Source organism: Triturus cristatus, chromosome 4_1 (assembly GCF_964204655.1).
Source record: "Triturus cristatus chromosome 4_1, aTriCri1.1, whole genome shotgun sequence".
Classification (NCBI taxonomy): Eukaryota; Metazoa; Chordata; class Amphibia; order Caudata; family Salamandridae; genus Triturus; species Triturus cristatus.
In genome coordinates, this window is record NC_140585.1 from 846,386,928 (window position 1) to 846,408,211 (window position 21,284).

General features: G+C 43.8%; 1 protein-coding gene across 1 annotated transcript in view; it reads left to right on the top strand.

Moving 5' to 3' along the window:
- The window catches only part of ITIH5 (inter-alpha-trypsin inhibitor heavy chain 5), a 296,926-nt gene extending 292,468 nt beyond the window's left edge, over positions 1–4,458 (top strand). The window contains exon 14 of the mRNA XM_085653539.1: positions 3,419–4,458. Within this exon, the coding sequence (XP_085509665.1) occupies positions 3,419–3,726 (308 nt within the window). The 3' untranslated portion in view covers positions 3,727–4,458. The remainder of the gene's footprint in view (positions 1–3,418) is intronic.
- The last annotated feature ends 16,826 nt before the right edge of the window (positions 4,459–21,284 follow it).

Consider the following 21,284-nt stretch of genomic DNA (forward strand, 5'->3'; position numbering starts at 1 on the left):
AACGCGCGGAAAACTAAACAAAGGGCTTGGAATAGAATGCGCTTTTTTATAGGTAGCCAGTGAAATTTCCTTATGGCGTCTGAGATAGGGGTAGTCCTTGATGTTCCCATAAGCAGCCTAGCTGCTGAATTTTGGAGCATCTGGAGTTTATGTAGGTTGCCTTCCTGCGTGTTAAGATAAAGACTATTGCAGTAATCAAGGCGAGGCAGGATCAACGCTGTGACCACGGTAAATTTGTATTCTATAGGTACAAGCGGGAGCACTTTCCTCAGGCTCCTGTGAATGTATGAAGTAGATGAAACTACCGCATTCACCTGGGCTTGCATAGAGAGGCATTCGTCCAAAACTACACCGAGATTTTTTGCTTTTCTCGAGGGGACTGGAAGGGTGCCCATAGATTCCGGCCACCAGTTAGGGGTCCAAATATTGGCATTATTGCCAAAGAGCATCACTTCCGTCTTACTTGCATTGAGCTTTAGACAATTATGTGACATCCAATCTCCTACCGCTCTCATACAGTCATGTAGTCTTTCCCCTGATGCCCTCTCCTGGCCTGGAAGCATGGAGATTACAATTTGAGTGTCGTCAGCATAAGATGTCAGAAAAAAGCCGAACGATTCAATCAAAGGGGCCAGAGGGGCTACATAAACGTTAAAAAGGGTGGGGCTAAGGGAGGAGCCCTGAGGAACCCCACAAGGAAGTGAGAAGGGGTTTGAGATGAAATCACCCAGAGCCACTGACTGTCGTCTATCGGAGAGAAAGGACTCTAGCAGAGACCAGGCTTTCTTCTGTATACCGCAGGCCGACAACCGGTCCATCAAAACTCCATGATGGACCGTATCGAAGGCCGCGGAGAGGTCAAGCAGGATCAGTACGGCCTTACCACCTTGATCCAAGCTTTGCCTAATTTCATCCGTTGATTTGAGAAGAGCAGTCTCGGTACTGTGTCCCTCTCTAAAGCCAAACTGGGTGGGATCAAGGGCATTAGTATCACGTAAAAAGATACTCAGTTTATTATTCAAATGTTTTTCCACCAGTTTCACCGGAAGGGGGAGACGTGAGATAGGGCGAAAGTTGTTTGGGTCATTCATGTCCAAATTAGGTTTCTCCAGCAAAGGACAGACCGAGGCTGTCTTCCAACGTTTAGAGAACTGGCCAAGAGTAAACATAGCGTTGAAGATGTTCATCAGTATCAAGGCTAAGGGTTCAGGTGCCAATTTTGCTATTGTCACAGGGCAGGGGTCATAGGGTGACCCGGATTAAGCAGTAACCAGAGAATTAAGGGTCTCAGAGTATGTTATAGGAGGAAAAATGTCCAAGGTGGAATTAGCTCCGGGCCGGCCCTCAAGCCAAAATTGATATTGACCGGGTCTTTAAAGGTTTCGAAAATATTTGCCACTTTATTTTGGAAAAAAATGGCAATTTCCTCACAGAAACCTCTTGTCGGCGTTAAAAGAACGGACGATGGATGCGCCAGTCTGGTTACTATGTTATAAAGTTCCTTAGTGGAATTACTTGCAAGCTTGATCTGGTGTGCAAAAAACTCTTTCTTATTTTGCATCAGTAAGTGTTTATAGCATTGGATACTATGTTTATAAGTATCTTTGGCAGCTGGAAGATAACCCTTTCTCCAGGCCCGTTCCAGCTGTTTACAAATTAGTTTTTGTGACTTCAGATCAGAGGAATACCATGGGGCTGTAGGTTTTAGCCTTTTAGGGATAATGATTTTTTTATGAGAGCAGTTCTCTCCAAACCACCACGTGGGAAACACACGTAGTAGATTGTAGTACTGAATACTGAGGCTAAGAATATTGTGATTTAAGATTTTGTGGACAAAATATCAAAGACCAAAATATTGAAAGTTAAGAGCATATAGAGGAGGTATAGATTTACCATTCTTAGCTCCACATCTACGTACCTTGAAGATAGATATATCGTGAGGGTATGTGTATGTGGAGTTAGGCAGAGAAAACTATACTCCCTTACCTTTTGATATTTTGGATTCAATAGTTCCTCCTTGAAATTTATATACCTTGATATATTAACTTCGATATTTAGAGGAACAACGCAGTTCATGAAATCCTTATGGTTTTCATAATTGCTTATTTTTGCTGTGATTGGGTTAAATACAATGGCTAATTTCTTATTTGGTTTTCTTCATTACTTCAAGAATTAAATCTAAAGTAGTACTGACAGTGTTTTTAAGTATGAGGAGGCTCTGAAGACCTAAGGAAATAGATGATAAACTCCCCCAATTATAATCCCAAACTACTGTGTGAGACACTGGCCCCGATTCTGATTATGGGCAACATTCTGATCTCTATGCCAATCTCTATTTTTCAGAGGAATGCTTGAAATTGGAGTAATGGATGGCACCCAGTAAATACTGCATTCTAGGGCAATGGTGTTTGCGGGGTACTGCACTTTAATCTAGCCCTATTATACTGCGGGCAAATGAAGACAAACCTTTGTGATATACATAATGCAGACCCCTGGTTTCAGAAAAGCAACGTAGCCACTAAATTGGGAGAGGCCATAAGGAATATGGTTAGAAGCCCAGCTATGGAATCCTTAAATTATTCACAATGAAAGAATTATGTGATTTTCATGTGGTGACCGTCCTCTGGTAGTTTTCCTTTATCTACGAAGAGATGCAACTTATCGGTTAGTCTTAAAGTAAATGCTGACACAAATCAAGACCACAAACCGTAGGCAACCCCTAAGCATAGCTAGTATGACAACACTCATTGGTCTTTGCACAAATAATCATGGTTTGTTCTGGCGCAAGACAAATAATTGAGACATTTTGCCAAATTGTTGAAAAATAGTGTAATTTGCCTTTGCCTTTAGATAGATATAACTGCAACTGACGTCGGGGTTTCACCAATGTCATACATTTTAACAATGCACAGGTGGGAATTAATTTCCCACAATATGTTTCCCTACATGCCCCTCTTGCATGTTCACAAATGTTGGCACATGTCTACAGTAGATTTCTAGTACTGCACACATTTTGTCTGGTCAAAGACTAAGGAGAAATACCCTCTGCAGACAAGGATGTTTGCTCAATTGGATATGGAAGATGTAGTGGTCATAAGAAGAGCAAGTGGTCTGAGAAGCTTTGAGTCAAGATGATGCAGGTGTAGATATTAGGGGAACAGACATTACAGCGTGTGCACAATACAACAGCATTAGACACTTTTGCCAACAAAAGAGTTGAGGCACAGACCAAAGAAAGCTGTCTTCAGACAATCATATGTTGAGTTAATAAATTGTACGAAGGTAGCATAAGAAACCTCACGGATTGAATCTGTTGGTGCAGTTCTTGAATTATCCTATCTACTGACTGATCGGCTCAGACATTGACTTGACCAACTAGTATATGAGCTGATTTTTTCTTTTCTGTCTTCATGTGCAGGCCAGTTCCTCTACAGCGAAGTTAAGATATCGGAGGTTTCTCTCAGTCCTGGCTCAAATCCTGCTGATAAGAATCTGACCAATGGGATCCAGAGCTTGGCTTCAGTCCCAAGCTCCAGTGCATTACTGAAGGTGCGAGATCGCACGGTCCCTGTCGTGTGGAAGCAAAGGAAGATTCTCAATGGTCAGCAGGAAGTGGACTGCTGGTTTGCAAAGAACAATGCAGCTAAACTTATCGATGGGACTTATCAGGATTATCTTGTCTCTCATCCTTTTGACACTGGAACCGACTCTGAGATGATGAATTAACTTTAAGGACACACCTACAGTAGATTAGCAACAACATTTTCAATTGCTAAGCAAGACTTAATTGTTGCTCATTGATGCCAACAAACATTTCTCTATACACAAACTCTTTGCAATGTTTGTATTTTGTGTTGAAGTTCTCAACAGAGAGCTCTGGAGGAGTATTGGGGATGGGATTGTGTTCAAAGACAAGACTGGTGCTTTTTTAGCTAAAGTAAAATATAACTATTTTATAAGCAAAATTGATGTGCAAAGTTGAAGAGCAAATCTTTTATTCCTCACATTTTACAAAGAATTATGTATTGCAATCTTTCAAAAATGTTAACTGATTTGCTTACTGATGCTTCATTTCATCGCCACTCACACCTTATGCACTTGCCTAATAACAATTCTCAAGCCGACAAATAATGAAGCAGATCCTGGCCTTCATTCTCTGTTCTGAATGTTACTGTATGTGCCTTAGTGTCAGGCATCTTGCCGGGATGCCTCGTGTCATAGACACGCTCAGAGGGAGAACACAGTCCCACCCCACCATGTAAAACTTTTTAAGCATAATGCCAGGAGAGTGGCATTTAAACTCAGTGGGGCAATGAGACAGGCACACCACGAAGTGGTTACAGGGGAGAAGGACAGAATGTGACATTTATCTCTAAGGTAGATTGGGTATCAATGTTTGGACAATAGAAGGAATGGCTTTACATCTGATTAGAAGCAATTAAAGTAATTTGGACCCAATCTTCAGAAATGATCCTTTCATCATAAATCCATGCTATGAAAGACAAAGCACCAGTTGTTGCAATGGTTAAATATAAACTCAGTGGACTAGGGGTGTCCATTCACTTGCTCTGGAAAGAGGATGTTTTGTATCATTACCCTAACACTCAAGGTTCATCATCTAAGTCCATGATGCTTGGTTATCTCTTCATACTTGAAAGGATGAAGGACTGCAAGAAAGATGATGGGCTAGGTTCTGTGTAAACGGAGGGATCACCAGTGATGCTATCTCTATGCAACGGCTGATTTAGTTCCTGAGTTTGTATAGAGTGTGGACTGGAAAGAATCACCATGGGTCTTGAGTAGAACCTAGGGTGCTCATATCTAACAGCCATGTTCCTAAGGCAGGTGTCCTGTCTCCTGTCTGTGTCTTAGCTTTCATGTAAAGTGTGACACTCCTTCTGGAGTACAGTGTAAATTCCTGCCAATGCCTCATGCTGACAAGATTATCTGCATTTGGGGCTGTTATGATCTGGGCATCCCACACCAGAGCCGCAGGGGTCTGATTTCTAACCCCCGGTGCAATTATTTAGTTCAACGCACCAATACAAAATAGAAATCTAATTGGACTGCAATCCACTGAGCAGTACTGTGCAAGAAGTGTATTCTGGTCACGATCAGTCTCAATAGATGTGTACAGGGACATAATGGAACTCCAAACCCTTTTCAGTAAATGAATAACACACTTGAAATATCACTAAGAGAGAGAGGATATACTTTAAAACGCTTATTTCTAAAACCCAAGCCTAGTGCATAATATATTAACAGAATACAAAATTAAATGCAGAAATCCATGACATGGCCCATGAAAACAATATGAACATTTCTAACATGGTTAGCAGGTTCTTAACACCCTATAGCTGCTTCTATGCGATACACTAAATCTTGGCAGAAGCAATAAAAAGCAAGCCCATATATGGAGAGTCTATAGATTGATATCACAGCATACTTTCGCTCTGTATAAAATAGCTGTTTAGCTATTCTCTATCACAGTCTTTGCTTGGGAAGGATAAGTGGTGCCAGGCTGAAGGACACACCTCGGTGCCGCTCCTAGAGCTGCCTCCATCCAAGGCTCAATGTTGCTAAAAACTGGCCTGACCTCTGGCATGACGGTCCTAGCGCAAAGTCCCTCCAAGTTATGGTCAAATACCTGGGTTTTATAGTATATGATCACCAATTTTATTCCATATTTATAAAATAAAACAGTGCTTGCAGACACTAAAGCATCAACAAAGCTAAACAAATGTGACATCTCGATTCACATGTAGATTATACGCCCCTGCAACTCACAAAAAAACATTCCAGCTTATACTGAAAGTGTCCATTATGTTATGGCAGTGTCCACAACAACAAAAAGAAAATATATCAGCCTAGAAAGGAAGCAAACATGATACTATTTACTAACATATCTGGGCATGTCTAAAATGTCACTCATTCTACTAAAACAAATAAAATAATCTGGAAGCAGGCACATAATGAAAACAGAAGGAGCCTAAATGTGAATTGTCACAGTATTCATGACAGGGCCATGTTCTCTGGTAGGAGACATGTAGAGTAGTTCGAATAGAACTGAATTATTGAAATAGCTAGGGACTATAGGGTCTGCAAAAACTGGGATTCAGAGTGTTCACTTTTTTGCCAACATAGCGAATGTATTTGAAATGACACATTAGGAATTTGTCAGGTATGTATGTATATGGTATTTCTATAGGGCGACCCTAGCCAAAAGGCAGCGCCGCACTGTACATGGTCAAAAACAAGCTTAAAGTGGGAGAGTAAGAGGAGAGGAAGCTGAGTTGTGTAAGGTTGATGCCAGGCCTTACAGAATATTATCATGGAGTGGGATCTGGGGGTCATACTACCTTTCTTATGGCATGAGATGATAGTGTTGGAAGGAAGAATATACTTTTAGAAAAGTAGATAGGACGACAAATTGGTTGGCAATGAGCGTTAGATTAGAAACTGATTAAGAAGGACCGGGAAAGACGTGGCCATGATTTCAACCAAAGAGAGTGCAGATATCAGAAATAATCCCAGCCCTTGATAATCTGTGATTTTGGAAATAAAAAATGGGTTTGATATAAAAACATTAGTACTAAAATATTTGTTGTAATATCACCTCGGTGCTTTGAAGCTGAGTATTGGAAGCGGGGCAAAACGCCATTTTCTTAAGGCCCATTTTTACAGGTGGGTACACTGCCACTTTAATGCCAATAGGAGAAAACTAGAGGAGTGGCATAGATGGGCTAAGTCTGAGAGGATTCCACCTAGCAGGATCACCCATGGCGTGTTCCGCTACCAAGAGCGACTAGGTCATAACTGCATCATGGGCTTGTCGCTCTCCGGCGTCCTCCCTATCCCTGCTGCTCCCAGGCTCCGCAGATCCCTAACTGTGGTCACGACTCACCCAGTATCTCTCCCAGGCACTCTGTGGACGTGCAAGGCTCATACCAGCCCCTTGCACCTCATGTATGGACACTCTCTCTCTTCCTGCACCACTGGCTGGGGGGGGGATGCCTTAACTGGCTGGGGGTGCCGTAGCCGTGCAGCTAATGGTGCTGCACTGCCCCTGACTTCACACGACCTGCATTGCGAGGAGATCTCCAACTGAGGCTGCCTGCGACTTACCTATTCGGTCGGTGTGGAGTGTGTTTGCATGTGTGCATGTGTGTTCATGTGTGAATCCTACACTGCTGCTGCCAATGCTGCATTTGTTGTGGTTGTGCAGGGGTGGTTGCACTGTTGAAAGTCAAGTGGTGTCCGTCCTCTGAGTACTTCTACAGCTTGAAAAACGCCCACACACTCTCACTGAAAACACATGCTCAATACAGGAAACAATATTTTGAGTCCTGTCTGTGTGAAAACTCAAATCACTGATTTGTCAGTTGTGCCGACCCTTTACCTATCGATACACCTTTGGAAATGACATGTAGCTGTGTTCGCACGTGCGAGCAGAGCACCGCCGCCCCTTTTCTGCGGTTAGTATTGTGTTTGCCTACGAATTCTAAACCCCGATGGTGTATACATGTTTGTGCACTGGGATCTATCTTGTTACAGATGTTGATGAGAGCATGCCTTATGTCGACACACAGCTGAATTTAATGTACTCAGCCAGGCCTGAACAGCGTTCGGTTAAACAGATGACCTCCCGGCTCGAGAATTCCGCATCATTCTGACTCAATTCCGTGGTATCATTAACAAAGCTGAGGGCGTCGCAGAGCACAGCACATGCGTAAGGCCCAGGAGAGATGTTATCTTTCAAATAAAGTCTCTCTCCAGGGTCACTAGCAGTTAAGAAACGAACTATAGCCAAAATGCAAAGCTTCCTGTTTAGGCCGCCAGGCAAACGCAAGAGGGATTAGGACAGTAATGTGATGTTTGCCGAAACAGAAAGAAAACGTGGACAACCACACCCAACATGTGGGGTTTTCAGGCTTTAACAGGGGTTGTCCTATGGGAATGTATTCACCATAGTAGTTATCTGTACGTAGATTGTTGTTGAGGAAAACTAAATGTGAAAGATTGTTAGTTCAACCAGGTAAATGAGACGTCTTTACGATAAAGACGTGTTTGCAGCCATACCTCGTCTATCGGTTGCTATATTGGTCTCTGCGATGGACTCTCGTTGCAATAACGATTTGAGCAGAGATTGGAATTGTAGTAATTTCGGATGGGATGTTACTATACACATTTTTATGATGGCACATTTCTCCAGGTTTAAACTGGTGGGATTTGTCCTCATAAACCAGTTCGTTATTTTACACCCACCTGCATGAATCAGCGTGATAACCTCGATTATTCCTGTAATTTCCTATTTCATGGGCAACTTTATAATGATGTGGAAATTATTATGGTATGGGTATTATCAGATGTAACATGACCACATCAGCGGTCACATGACTCCCAAAAGGTGTTGTGCCTTCACAGAGCCGACACGATCTTCGGCACCCTGATAAGACCTGTGTAGGCAGTACGCCTCCCCAGCAGTCTTGTCAGCATTGTTACCCTGGATTTTGCGTATATTTCTAGACCCTGTATTTGCCGGCTTCACAACTATGTGCACTTTATCCTTACTAACCACGTGTAAAGTGCCTGTGTTCACCCTTTAAACATATCAAAATTGGCTTAGACATGATTGGTACTACAAATCACTTTCCATAGGCATGCTCCCTAAATGACGAGGCCTAAAATGACTGGTCAGGCTGTAAATGGCACATAGGAAAAGTCAAAGTTTTGACCTGTACCAACTACAGACTCAATTCAAAGGCTTATTGTTATATTTAATAAAATCCACTCCAATGGTGAAGACAGATTTGTATTAAATATATTAGAAATGTAACTTTTAGGAAATTACACCTACCGTGCCTGAAGATGTGGGAGGCTAATATTTGCATTAGCTCTGCATCAACGGCCCAGAGTATACTTGACCAGAAGGAGATTTGAAAGAGGGAAGTTTGCCCAGTGGAAACCAGGGGTATAATGAAGCCATTTTAGTCTCTGTGGTTGCGGTGGATTTTGAAGCCCTCATCACCTTACCTTACAGCATGGTAAAGTACAGGAAATGGGCAATCATCAACTGTAGCAAGGAAAACAGGAGCCATCATGACCACAGTGGTAAAGCAGCTGGTTTCCCAACAGCAGATGACCCGAGATATTCAACGCTGATAATGAATTCAAGTTTAATCCCATTGCAATAGTCAGCTTTGAGTAAGGAGGAGTTACTTTTAGAAGGAACGTAATTGTGAGCCCTTCCATTCTAGTGGCCTGTTGGGAAATGATGTGAGAAGCTGGCCTGGTATATGATGTCCACTAATTAAAGTAGGCACCTTGCACCATTTCAAAAGACCCTTATGGTGATTTAAGAGGTCAAAGATAACCTTAGAAAGCTATCCACGTGGTAGCTGTGGAGAGCATCCTTCAGGCTTAGTCTTGAAGGAATGTTAAGCAGCTTGTTTTACCAGATTGCAAACTTATAGTATTGGCTAAATGAAAGGAGAACCACACAGTAGTTATAAAAAGATGTATTTATTAATATAACACTCTCTAGTACAATAAAGTATCTTCTACATGAAGATAATCACAAAGCACACAATACTGTAGCACAGAAACAATAGCAAGTAGCACAAATACACAGTGGGCTCCAGGGGGAGACAAAACCATATACTACAATGTTGGTATAAGAACCACGACTCGAGTCAAAACAGTGTCTAGAGGATGTATAATCGCTGGGATCCCAAGGAACCACCCCACGTGAGTAAGTAGGGACCCCACGGAGGATGGGTGCAGTGTGGGAACACGACTGCGTGCGCCATTCAAATCTATGGGAGAGTTGCGGTTGCAGTTTTAAAGTTTAAGGTACCTTCTGAGTGGGCTTCGAAGAAACCCCATGGAACTTAGGAGGATGGAGAGCCACCTCACCTGTGGATACCATAGTACCAGAGTTACCGATCCCATGGAAGCCGGGTGCATAGGTCTGAAGTGGTGTCGGAAACCGCTGTTGATCTCTAAGGAGGACTTCGAAGAAGAGCCACTGCTGGGAAGAAGAAAAGTGTCCATCAGAATCCAAAGGTGGATTCTTGATGAAGAGTACCTGAAAGAAGAGGGGACAGAGTCTGGGTCACTCAGGAGTGATCAGGGGCTCGGTAGACAAATGCCCACCGATGTTGGGTGCTTCAGGTGCATTGAGGGGGTTCTTAACTCTGCAGCCACAGGGACCAGGACATGTCGAGGATGACCAGGAGCTGGATGCAAGCTGTCCCACAAAGGATGTCAAGTGCTGAGGGGTCGGTGCCCGGCTTGAGCACCAACAAGCCTTGGCAGCGGATGTGCTGTGATTGCTATGTGTGTACGTGCTGCAGTGTGCCACGGGGATGAGGGACATGATCCTGGGTCATTGTGGGTGTGCAGTGTGCTATACTTGATTGTGCATGTGTGCCATTGTGCCCATCTCCCCCGTATCCCCAGTCCCTGGTCGTTACTCACCCTGTTGTTGTTGTGTCAGGTCGTCTCGAGCTGTGTCCGTACTCCCACCTCCTTGCACCGTCTCTACACTGATGACTGGCCTCCATTTCCTCCTGATCCTCCTGTGGCGCAGGACTCCCACCTCCTGTCGCCATTGCTGCCTTCCTGTTGGCAGCGGGTTTGTGCCTGGTTTAGGTTTTCAGGTCATGCCAGCACCTCTTGGCCTCATCCATTGGCCTCCTCGACACACCGGCTGCATTCCAGGTAGTCTGATTGTGGGACAGTTGCTGGTAGTGTTCTGTCACCTCCGTGACGCTGGTCTTGTGTTGCTGTGGACTGCACCCCGTCTTCCGCTCCCTCTTCTCCCTGGCCTTCCCCCGACCCCGTTGTACCTTGCTGGTGGTCTGTGGGGCTTATGGGGTTCGCGTTAGCCTCTGTGCTCGGTCAGGGTGCATCCATGGTGCTGCATGAAAAGCACTATGGAGTGGACTCACTGCGTAGCAACAAGCCCTACATCTAAGGAGGTATGTACTTAATCCTAATATTGGGGAGTCATCTGGTGAATTGTGCCACGTTTGCCTCACGGCTTACATTACTGCAGCATGTGCCAGAAACCGCCCTGCACCCAGCCCTGTCTGTTCACAGATATTATTGAATGTCATTTATGTCCCATCTTCCAGCAGACCAGGCATTTTTCATATGCCAGCATCTGTAAACAACTTTCTGGCTACATTTCCCAATAATGCACTATATCTAGGTAGATTCCAGAGAGGAATTTTCAGGGAATGTAGAATAGTCTGTCTATTGGCTCTTGTGTACCGTTGTAAACAAAGTCTAGCTACCAAGAGTGTGCGAGGGAATGGCTCTGGCAAGACAATTCATCCATCATCAAAGCAAGGAGTTTTGCTCAGAGAAACCTTCACCTCCAGTATATTGTGGCCCACCGGGTCCCCAAGCTATCTCTTTAACCAGAGCAGCAGAGCAGCCAGGTAGTAAGCCTCAAGGCCTGGGTGGCCCATCCCCCCTTGTATCAACTGTAACAATAATTTAGCCACTGAGATCCTTGTATGTATGACTACTCATATCAGGTAAGAGAAAAAACTATTCAGGTCAAAAAATTAACGCAGCAAATACACCAGTAAGGCTAAAAAATGACAGAGCCCACTCAGGAGGGTTGGCATCTTCACGATAGCCACCTTGCCCATTGGTGAAAATGGTAGAACCTTCCAAAAAAGAACAAAGGAGGGGAGCTGTTCATCGCTCTACTCAGCTTACCTCTAATTAGTTGTTCGTCAAACCAAAAGATCCTTGCACCTAGGTGCACATGTACAAGGGGATTGCGCCACCGGAACGTCACTTTTTTTAATGTTCCGGTGGCACAATGCTGTGCACTGTATTTACAAATTGGCGTTAAGCCACTTTATAGGACATAACGCCGCTTTGTAAATATAATACCCTTTCACACAGGTATCTGTGTGAAGGGACATGCAATGTGTGTTTGTGTGGGCGTTCCACCGCAACACCCAGATTTACAAGGATCTGTAAATCTAAGGTGCCATGCAATAGCAGGCATTGGAATGGCACAACGAGGATACATACTTTTATTTCTCCACGTTTTTGCAGAACTCATAGTAGTAGCAAATCCCCATTATTGTTTGTTTATGTGCAGGAAGAGACACCTACCTGCACCTAAACAATCATACCCTACAAAGCAGGCACCAAATGCACTATGGCGGCAGGGCGTCTGTATTGAGGCTAGGCAGTTATTTTTAGTGCCAGCACAAGGTAAAACACAGGGGTGCGCCATATTGTTGTCAATACTGCGCATCCCTACATTGTGGAAATGGCTGAGCGCGGCGCTGCAAAATTTGCCTCAGCTCTTCGCTCCGTCATTTCCTTGTAAGCATGCCCCCTAGGTACTTAAAGTCTAGGATCCCCATGATAGGTGTGTGACTATTGGAAGGTGTGGGGTGGGGGAAGTCTCTGCATCGGTAGCATATATGTAGAGGAAGCAGGTCTGACTCCAGTTAGTCCCCAGGCCCAATACGTCCCTGAAGCATGCTAAAAGCTCCTTCACACCCTCAAAACTAGTGTGAGGGTCTGCCTGATAGAGTAGAACATTGTCTGCATGCAAAGAAATGATGTGCGATGTGTGGCATAGCCAGATGCCCCATTCATCTGCTCTCCCACAAACAGGTTAGTGGTTCCATGTTCAGGGCAAACAGTTGTGGGTAAAGTGGACACCCGTGTCTGGTTCCTCCATAAATTGACCACAGGGCGGAAAACACAAGAGTCCATTCTAATCCCTCCAATAGAGACAGCCTATAGTAAATGTACCAATTTCAAAAAGCCATCTCCTAACCCCATTTTCTGCAAATCTTCAAACAAATATGGCCAGATCAGAGAGTCAAAAGCCTTTTCGTTATCTAGCAACGCTAGAAGGGTGTCAGGAGACCACCAATAGCTTGGTCTAGAAACAGCCTTTTGAGGTTCATATGTGTACAACTACCAGTAATTAATCCGTTTTGATCAGGGTGTATGAGAATTCTGGCCAGATGTGCGAAGTGGGTGGGAAGATTTTCCCCATTATATTATACTCAGATTAGGGAAAGGGGCCTATAGGCGCGAATGTCTAGAGGATCGCACCCTACCTTAGGCAAAACTGAGAAAGTGGCCCGAGTCGTTATATAATTGCAAAAGCCATGGATCCAAGTCTTGCCTATAGGTTGCATACAATTCCTTTGGCAACCCATCCGTTCACTGAGCCTTGTTCTTAGGATATAAATTGATAGCTGCATAATCTCACTAACGAAAAGGTATATTCACCCAACTCACCCCTCACGTTATTTAGTGTCGGTGGGAAAATATGCTGCAGAAACGAAGCCACAATTCTAATTGCCTTGGGGTGGAAATTAATTGAAGCATACTGAGAGGCAAACTCGTTATTGAATTTTTTGTTGTGTGTAAACAATGTCACTCCCCCCGTTCTAATAGCGCATACAGGCTTCCTATTCTTGCAACCAAGCCTGCATCCGACCCACCCTGTCTCTGTCAACATGTTTTCTAGCCAATAAATTCTTTGAAATGTACCCAGCTAAGTCTGTCAACTAGATTTGTGTGTTCCTTGGAAACCTCCAATTTATGTTTCCCAGTCTCCACATCAAACAATGTTGTGAACTCCAAATCCCGCAATTATGTTTCTTTTTCTAGAATCTGTCACGTTAGCTCCATCTTGACCCAATATGTGGTCGCTATGCAGACACTGCATATCACCACCTTGAATGTGTGCTTTAGGACAAAGTGATCTGCCACTGACCCCTCGGTCTCTTTAACTAAATGATCTATGTGCATGCTCAGAACAGATCATCCACATTTAGTCTCCGTGTAGGGTTGATTGGTCTAACTCTAGTCAAGCACAATGTTAGAAACAAGGGATTGTGATGTGAAAGTGCATGGCATAAAGATTCAGAGTGTTCAGCCCTACGGTGTCCCCTTAACGCAATCATGAGCATTTCTAGCCTGCTTTATGCCCCGAGCATTGCTTAATGGGAAGATAACTCAAGGGAATGCAGGTGCACCTCCTGCCAGAGCTTTGTAGTGTGTGTGCCCTGCAGGGAGATGGTAGAGTACATCTATCTTTATACACATTCATTAGCATAATGTAAACTCCGCAGATAACCTAATATGTACCTGTGATGAGAAACATGAGTGGATTCAGATCTTCCAGGTACTGAGTCTGATTTGTGTAGGGGACATATAAGCACAGCAATGTTAATTGCTCACCCTCCATCATCCCGAATAATGTCATAAATGTTCTTTTCAAATGCTTCTGGAGCTCCCCTCCTTTGTTCACTTTTGAAAGATGTGTAAATGCTACATTAACAAAAGCAGACGCACATTGCACAGCCAACACTGCAGTGACGGATTGAACCATGCTGCATTTGGGTGGGGTTATGGCCCATGGGTCGCGACTCATAAAGTGCCATAGGCTGGGAGGTCGTGGGTAAATGATGATGGGTGGAATCTGACTCACTTAACAGATACAGTGGCTATACTAGTAATTGTCAATAACCAAGCAATGTGGCTTACCATCGCCTGTCCCTGCCACAGCAGATACTTCCCTTCAGCTGCTGCTGGCGCACTGCTACTGCTGGCCCCGTCACTGGTGGTTTATGTGGCTAGGAAAAACATGAAACATTTTGGATGCCAGATACATCTCCCCCTTTTAATTTTACTTTTAAACAAAATACATCTGCAACACATGACTACAGTTCCGTTCACAATATTTCCTCTTCCATTTAAAATTTCACTTTGGACATTTTGCTGGTTGACAATAGTTAAAAGGCTAGTAGTCAAGCCAACCGTAATGGTGGGGCTGAGATATGATGACTGTGAGTCAATAAAGCTCAATGAAGCGGTAGAATAAATTGGTCAATAAAGGATATATGGTTTTGGTTTGCAAATGCAATAGGACAGTCCTCATACTACTCTCCTGCCATGCTGCACTGTCATTGGAACTGCTGGATTCTGAATAATAATACATACAAAACAGCATTGGGGGAGGGTCACCATAACCATGGGAATTCAGTAATCTTGTGAGCATTAGCAAGAAATAGGAAGCCTTCTCAACAAACAAGCATAGAAGAGCTTGCTTGGGTCTGCAAACTCTGCAATCTTCACAGTAGCCTAACTAAGCTAGTGCCTTAGTCTAACAGTACCAGTCCACAGTGTACAAAGTTAACGGAGAGGCGCAGCATAACCAAGTAGAAGACATCTTCAACTACAGATTAATACAGACACAGGAGTCAGCTACAGAAACAAGAAATAAGGATAAAACAAGAATAAACATTAAATAGAATGACAAGCATTTAAAAAAAGGTCACAGCATAACAGAAAGGAGGACAAATGTATCTAATGGAGAGAGGTAAAAATTTGAAAAATAAATAATATGAACGAGAACTTACTGGGGCCAGAAGAGCCATCCGCTGTGGCTGGTGGTGGAGGTGGAACTTCCACCCGCCGCAGCACTGGTGGCGGCACCCTCCTCATCCTGACCTTCTAATGCTCTCTTCTTACCCTTGGGTGCTGAAGAAATAAAGAAGATAACAAAAATAGATTAGTGATACAGTTAATCTCCTAGAAACTATTTAGGCAGGCAAAGGCAAAATGAGTAACCTATTGACATTATACTATTCTAAAACAGAATGCCTATATTATCTAGTTGACCTATTCCTAATTTCCAAAACTTTCCCTAAGCCCTATTCTGAATTTCCTAAACTACATTTGGAAATACTTGATCTTTGATTCACAAATATAACCCCCTGTAATGGGCCAGCTCAGTCAGTTTACTTTTTCAATGCATAGATGCATATTTTGGATACTACATCACTGGAAGATTGCTTGGGACTGTACAAGCAACATAAGAATAAAGACAGAGAATGCGAACTTACCGATATTATATTACTACTACTGCTACTACAGTATCAATATCTTAGTGACAGGAGGAGAGAGGAGTCAGCATAACTTCTTACATAATCAGTCCAAGGGAGCGCCTACAGAAATGAGAAGAACTAGGTAGCATTGAGTACATGCCTCCCTCAAATTGGATCACATAATATTCGTAATGTTACATTGCGTTGGTCAATCTAACTGCGCATCCTCCCCAGAGCAGTCGATGCTCCCGCAGACCTTACCCATTCCTGGGCCTGCCGCCAGATGCTAGCATTGAGGGGAGGTGCAGATGCACAAAAAAAAAAAGTGCAGCCACCTCCTCCTCACTAAAAATGGCTTGAGTCTGCACCCCCTGTCTGAGCCAGCGCCCACAGGGTGTGCGATTCGCTGCACCCCATGTACTGGCCCCGCCTCTCACACACATGGTGCTGGGTGAATATGAGAAAAAGAATGACAAGAGAAAGACAAGGAATAGACTGGAGAGGGAGAAATTAGGAAGTTTGGGTAAGTTAGGGGAAAACTAGTAAAGGGACAAAAATGTCATGGAAAATTAAAAAAAAAAAGGCAAAAACATAAAATACACCAACACAAATACACACACTAAGGAAATAAATGTAAATAAATGTAAAACAGAGGAGGGAAAGTTAAATAAAGGAATGATGGCATAGATATAGGTAGGATTGAGAAGTAGGCCCAGCACCAGGCACAGAAAAGGAAAAACAAAATGGCCGCATGCGGGGCGACCACATGGTGCCGTTTGCGTTCACGTTGCTACGTGGAGTGCACTAATCACATCAATCAGCGCAAATGGGCGGCAGAGCACAACTCCGACCACTAGCATAGAGTTAGGCGAAGTGTGCAGAGGTTTTTTTGCACTCCATGGAATTCTGCCAGTTGAACTATACAAACTCTGTCCATCCCTAATTAAACATCGTGAAATATCAAATGGAGAACACTTCATAACTACCAATCCGGAGAGATACTCCAGGGGTCATGCAATCAATGTATATTTATCCACCCAAGTAGAAATAGATATGTGTAGATCTCATAAAATGAGTAGAAACAATAACTGTAAATATACCACAGCTTACTTACATAGTCTAAACTATAATATGCTGTGAAAGTAATGATGATATTATGATACCTAGGCCCAAAGTATAATGTACAAGATGATGAAGGTACAGAAAAAATTTGACAGGAAGACCTATACATGGGCACACCGCTATGTTTGTTACATGTGAAACTGATGCTAGAAAGATAGCCATTAAGTGCATGGTGCATCCTATAAATTACTTGTGCTAAAAAATAAGAGACAAGCAGGAAAACCACTATATTCAAAATAATAAAAACCTCCAACTAGAGTCTGCTATGTCAATGTGAAACAAAGTAGATAGCCTGTAGTTACAAATCCTAAAAAATGAACACTAAGGGGCCTATTAGGATGGCGGGCAGATCGCCCCCGCCATGCCGGCGGTAGCCACCGCCGGCCTGGCAGGGGCAATCCGCCGGCCATCCATGCCAGAATGACCCCGCCATATTAGGATGGCTGGGGGGTCCGCGGCAGACGGGAAGACCGTCTGCCAATATTCCACCCTTCGACGAGTCGACTGGGTGGAAAACGTGCATAATATGGTGGTGGTGTCTGCAAGACACTGCCATCCATATTATGATGGCGGAGATAAACCTTTCAATGGCGGCGTTGCCGCCATGGAAAGGCATGCGGTTTCTGCCAGCGAGGGCCCGTTGCGGGCCCCCTAAGTGTTGAGGGGGTGGGAGGTGCACTTGGGGGGTACCTGTGGTACCTCCTACATTGGCATGGGCAAGGTGCCTGTCACCTTGTACATACCAATGCACAATGTGCATTCCCAGCATTGTGGCGAGTGGTGCCACCCGCCACAATGTTGGGAATGGGGGATGCCACCGCCACGGTGGCGGTGGCATCCTAATTGCAGGTGCGGGACCGCCGCACCCCTGGCGGACAGTCTCGCATTCTGTTACGGTCCGCCCGCCATCATGATAGACCCCTAAGGCTGTAGAAATCCATAACTCACTCACAACAGGATATGTTCATTACATAAGTTTCATGTATTACCTAATACGGTTGGCTCCCCATATAAAAGTAGCAACCACCAGTACATGCGCTGCGCTCAGACGTTAGAACAAAATGATGTTGGATGTTGTGTGTGATTGACAGATACTGCTGAAGCCTCTCCTTAGGTGCCACTGAAAGTTATGCTGCCACAGATGGCGTGAGGTAGCCAATGGCACATCTGATACCATTCTTTCTACTGAGTATCTGCTGAGATGCATGATACAGCCTGATCTATCTAAGGACAGAGAGACATTGAGCTGAGTCAGTTTACTGGACACGCACAAGAGCTATGGAATTCTCATAGCCTTTTCCAGTTTAAAACTATACAACATGTTATAGTTTTGCTCTAAAAAATTACCTGAACAGTCCACTTGGGTGGAAAATCGACCTACAATACCATTCATATTAAAAAATTACCTAAACGGTTCATCTTGCTTTAAAATTTCTCCCGAAAATCATGCGATGTGGCATAATGGCATAATCTCTAAAGAATTATTGTAAATGTAATTGCACAAAATTACCAAAATTTCACCAATTACTCCAGCATAGTTAAAATTGTGTCCAGGCCTAACTGTAAGGACATGTTTTACATTGCACTTTTATATGTCCTATTTTTAAATACCATGCACCCTGCCCTATAGGTTTAGGCCTGTCAAAATGGGGTTATTTTGACAAGTCAAAATTACAGTTTAAACCTGCACAGCTAGGTTACCGGTAGCAGGCCTGCAGTCAGTTTAGCATTTACTTTAGTGGTGGCACAATATGTGCTACAGTCCACTTGTGACGTTTAACTTACAGGCGCACACAATGAGATATGTAGAAGACAAAAAAAAAACAAGCATGCCATCCTAGTTATATATCTTTTATATCTGGACCCCTGCATTCTGTTCTGTCAATTACATATCTAAGAACTCACTTTACACTTGATTCCACCAAAGTGGCATTGTCCTACTTAGGCGCAGGGTGCTGAAGATGATGAAGCATGCCACGATAAGCTGTGGAGGAGGGGACTCCTCAAATATCCTGTTTAATATTTATACAGGACATCTCCAGGTCCTACTTGTGAGTTTTACTATTGGTGAAACTTTACTCAAGCATCTTTTGTGATTTATATTTGAATCACAGGGCCTGGGCACACTTTGGACCAAATACTAGGGACTTATATGTAAGTTAAATATGCCAATTAGGAATATAGCCAATTTGAACATGTTTTATGGGTCAGAGCTCATGCACTGCATCCTGGTCAGCAGGGTTAAAGTGTGCAGAGTCAAAATACAGCCTGCACACTCCAAACAATAGAGGTGATCATGCAAAAAGAGGCATTTTCTTACATGGCCCCCCTCCAGATGAAAATTGAGGAAGGAGCAACTCAGCAGTTCCCTTGGCAGTTCTCATCATTTAAGAGGAATAATCTGAAAAAGGCAATCTGCATTGGCGTGGTCAGTCCCAGGTCTGTGTTGCACTGTAAAGTCCATACCCTGTAGGGAGATGGACTACCTCAACAGTTTAGGGATTTCCTCTGTTATCTGCATGAGCCGTCTGAGAGGCCTGGGGTCACGGTGAACTCTGAAGTGAGTCCTAAACAAGTAAGGTCTCAGCTTCTTCAGCAACTGAACCTCAGCAAAGGCTTCCTACTCTATGGCATTCCAGTGCTGCTCTCTTGGGAGGAGTCACTTACTAATAAAGGCAACTGGTTCCGTCTAAATCTCATCATTCAGCTGGGAAAACACTGCTCCAATCCCATGTTCTGAAGCATATGTTTAGACCACAATCCCTCTGCTATCAAGTGCCTTGAGTACAGGTGCTTTCAAGCACTATTTAGTGTCAAAGGCCTTCTGTCACTCTTCAGTCCATATAACCTTGTTTGACTGCTACTTTGAAGTCATCTCTGCCACAATTATGTCATGCCCCTTGACAAAACATCTGTAGTATCTGTCAGACCCAGGAAAGTTCTGACATGAGTTTGGGGTTTTGGAGTTCCCATCCCTTGATTGCCTGGATCTTGGGATGGTGCAGCTGCACATGTTCCCCATGAACATTGGAAGTCCGGGACAACTACTGACCCCCACCCTGCTTTGCACTTGCTAGACATGCTTGTTAGTCCTTCCTTTTGAAAGCCTGCAGTACATCCTTGAGGTTGGTCAGATGTTCCTGCCTGGTGATATCATATAGATATGCTGCACTAAAGGTCTCCAGGGCAGACTGTACCCTATTCAGCAAGCCTCTGGAAGGTGACAGTGTCATTCTTCAGCCCAAAGGACATTACTTTACATTAGAAGTGACCGTCAAAAGCAGAGAATGCTGCTCTCTCCTATGCTTCCTCAGATAGGGCAATCTGTCAGTACCAAGAAGTTAAATCAAATGTGCTGGGATACTTGGCAGTCCCTAACCGGTCGATGAGCTGTGGCAATGGGGTGTCCCACAGTCTTTGTTACTGCATTCACTCTTTTGCAGTCCATGCAGAATTTGAGTTCTGGGGTTCCCCCTTTTGTGTTGACCTTGGGCCCTGGCATCACTGGGCTGGCCCATGGACTACTAGAGGGCTCAATCTCTCCCAGGAACAACATTTTAGAAACTCTTACCTTGATACTGGACCCTACATTGTCTGACGACATTTAAATTTTGCTTTTCAGAGGTAGGCTGTCACCAGTGTCAATGTCATGGATACACACTGGGTCATTCCAGGTGTCTGGGAGAGCATACCAGCAAAATGATCCAGCAACTTTCAACAGTCTCTCAGCAGTTGTTCTATCAGTGTAGAGGAGAGCACTACTCCCTCCACTGAACCATCCTTGGCACTGTGGGGAAGGAGGTCTTGGAGAAGTTCACTCTCAGCAGGAAAACCTCTATATTCAACATAACAAGAACCTCTAACTAGGGTCAGCTATGTTAATGTGAAATAAAATAGGTAGCCTACTGTTACAAATCCTAAAAAAAGTAACACTCTAGGATGAAGAAATCCACACATAGCTCACAACAGGAGAAATTCATCACATACAGGCAGTGCTTAATTTGTAAAAATATAAGTGCCATGGCTCTTCTCCGAATCCCACTGCAGCCTGCACCACCCTTTGCCAGCGCTGCCAATGACAGTACCACCATAACATCTAACCATCACACTCCTACAAGTATGACAATTCAGATTATTTCAGGCCACACAAAGCGATAATAATGGCATGAGAGGCTGGTATTATTCATTTTCAATGCAAATTGACTTAATAAGCATGTTTGTTGTGCTCCTTTCAAAATTAACAGACAATGCCACCATGTGGTGGACTTTCAC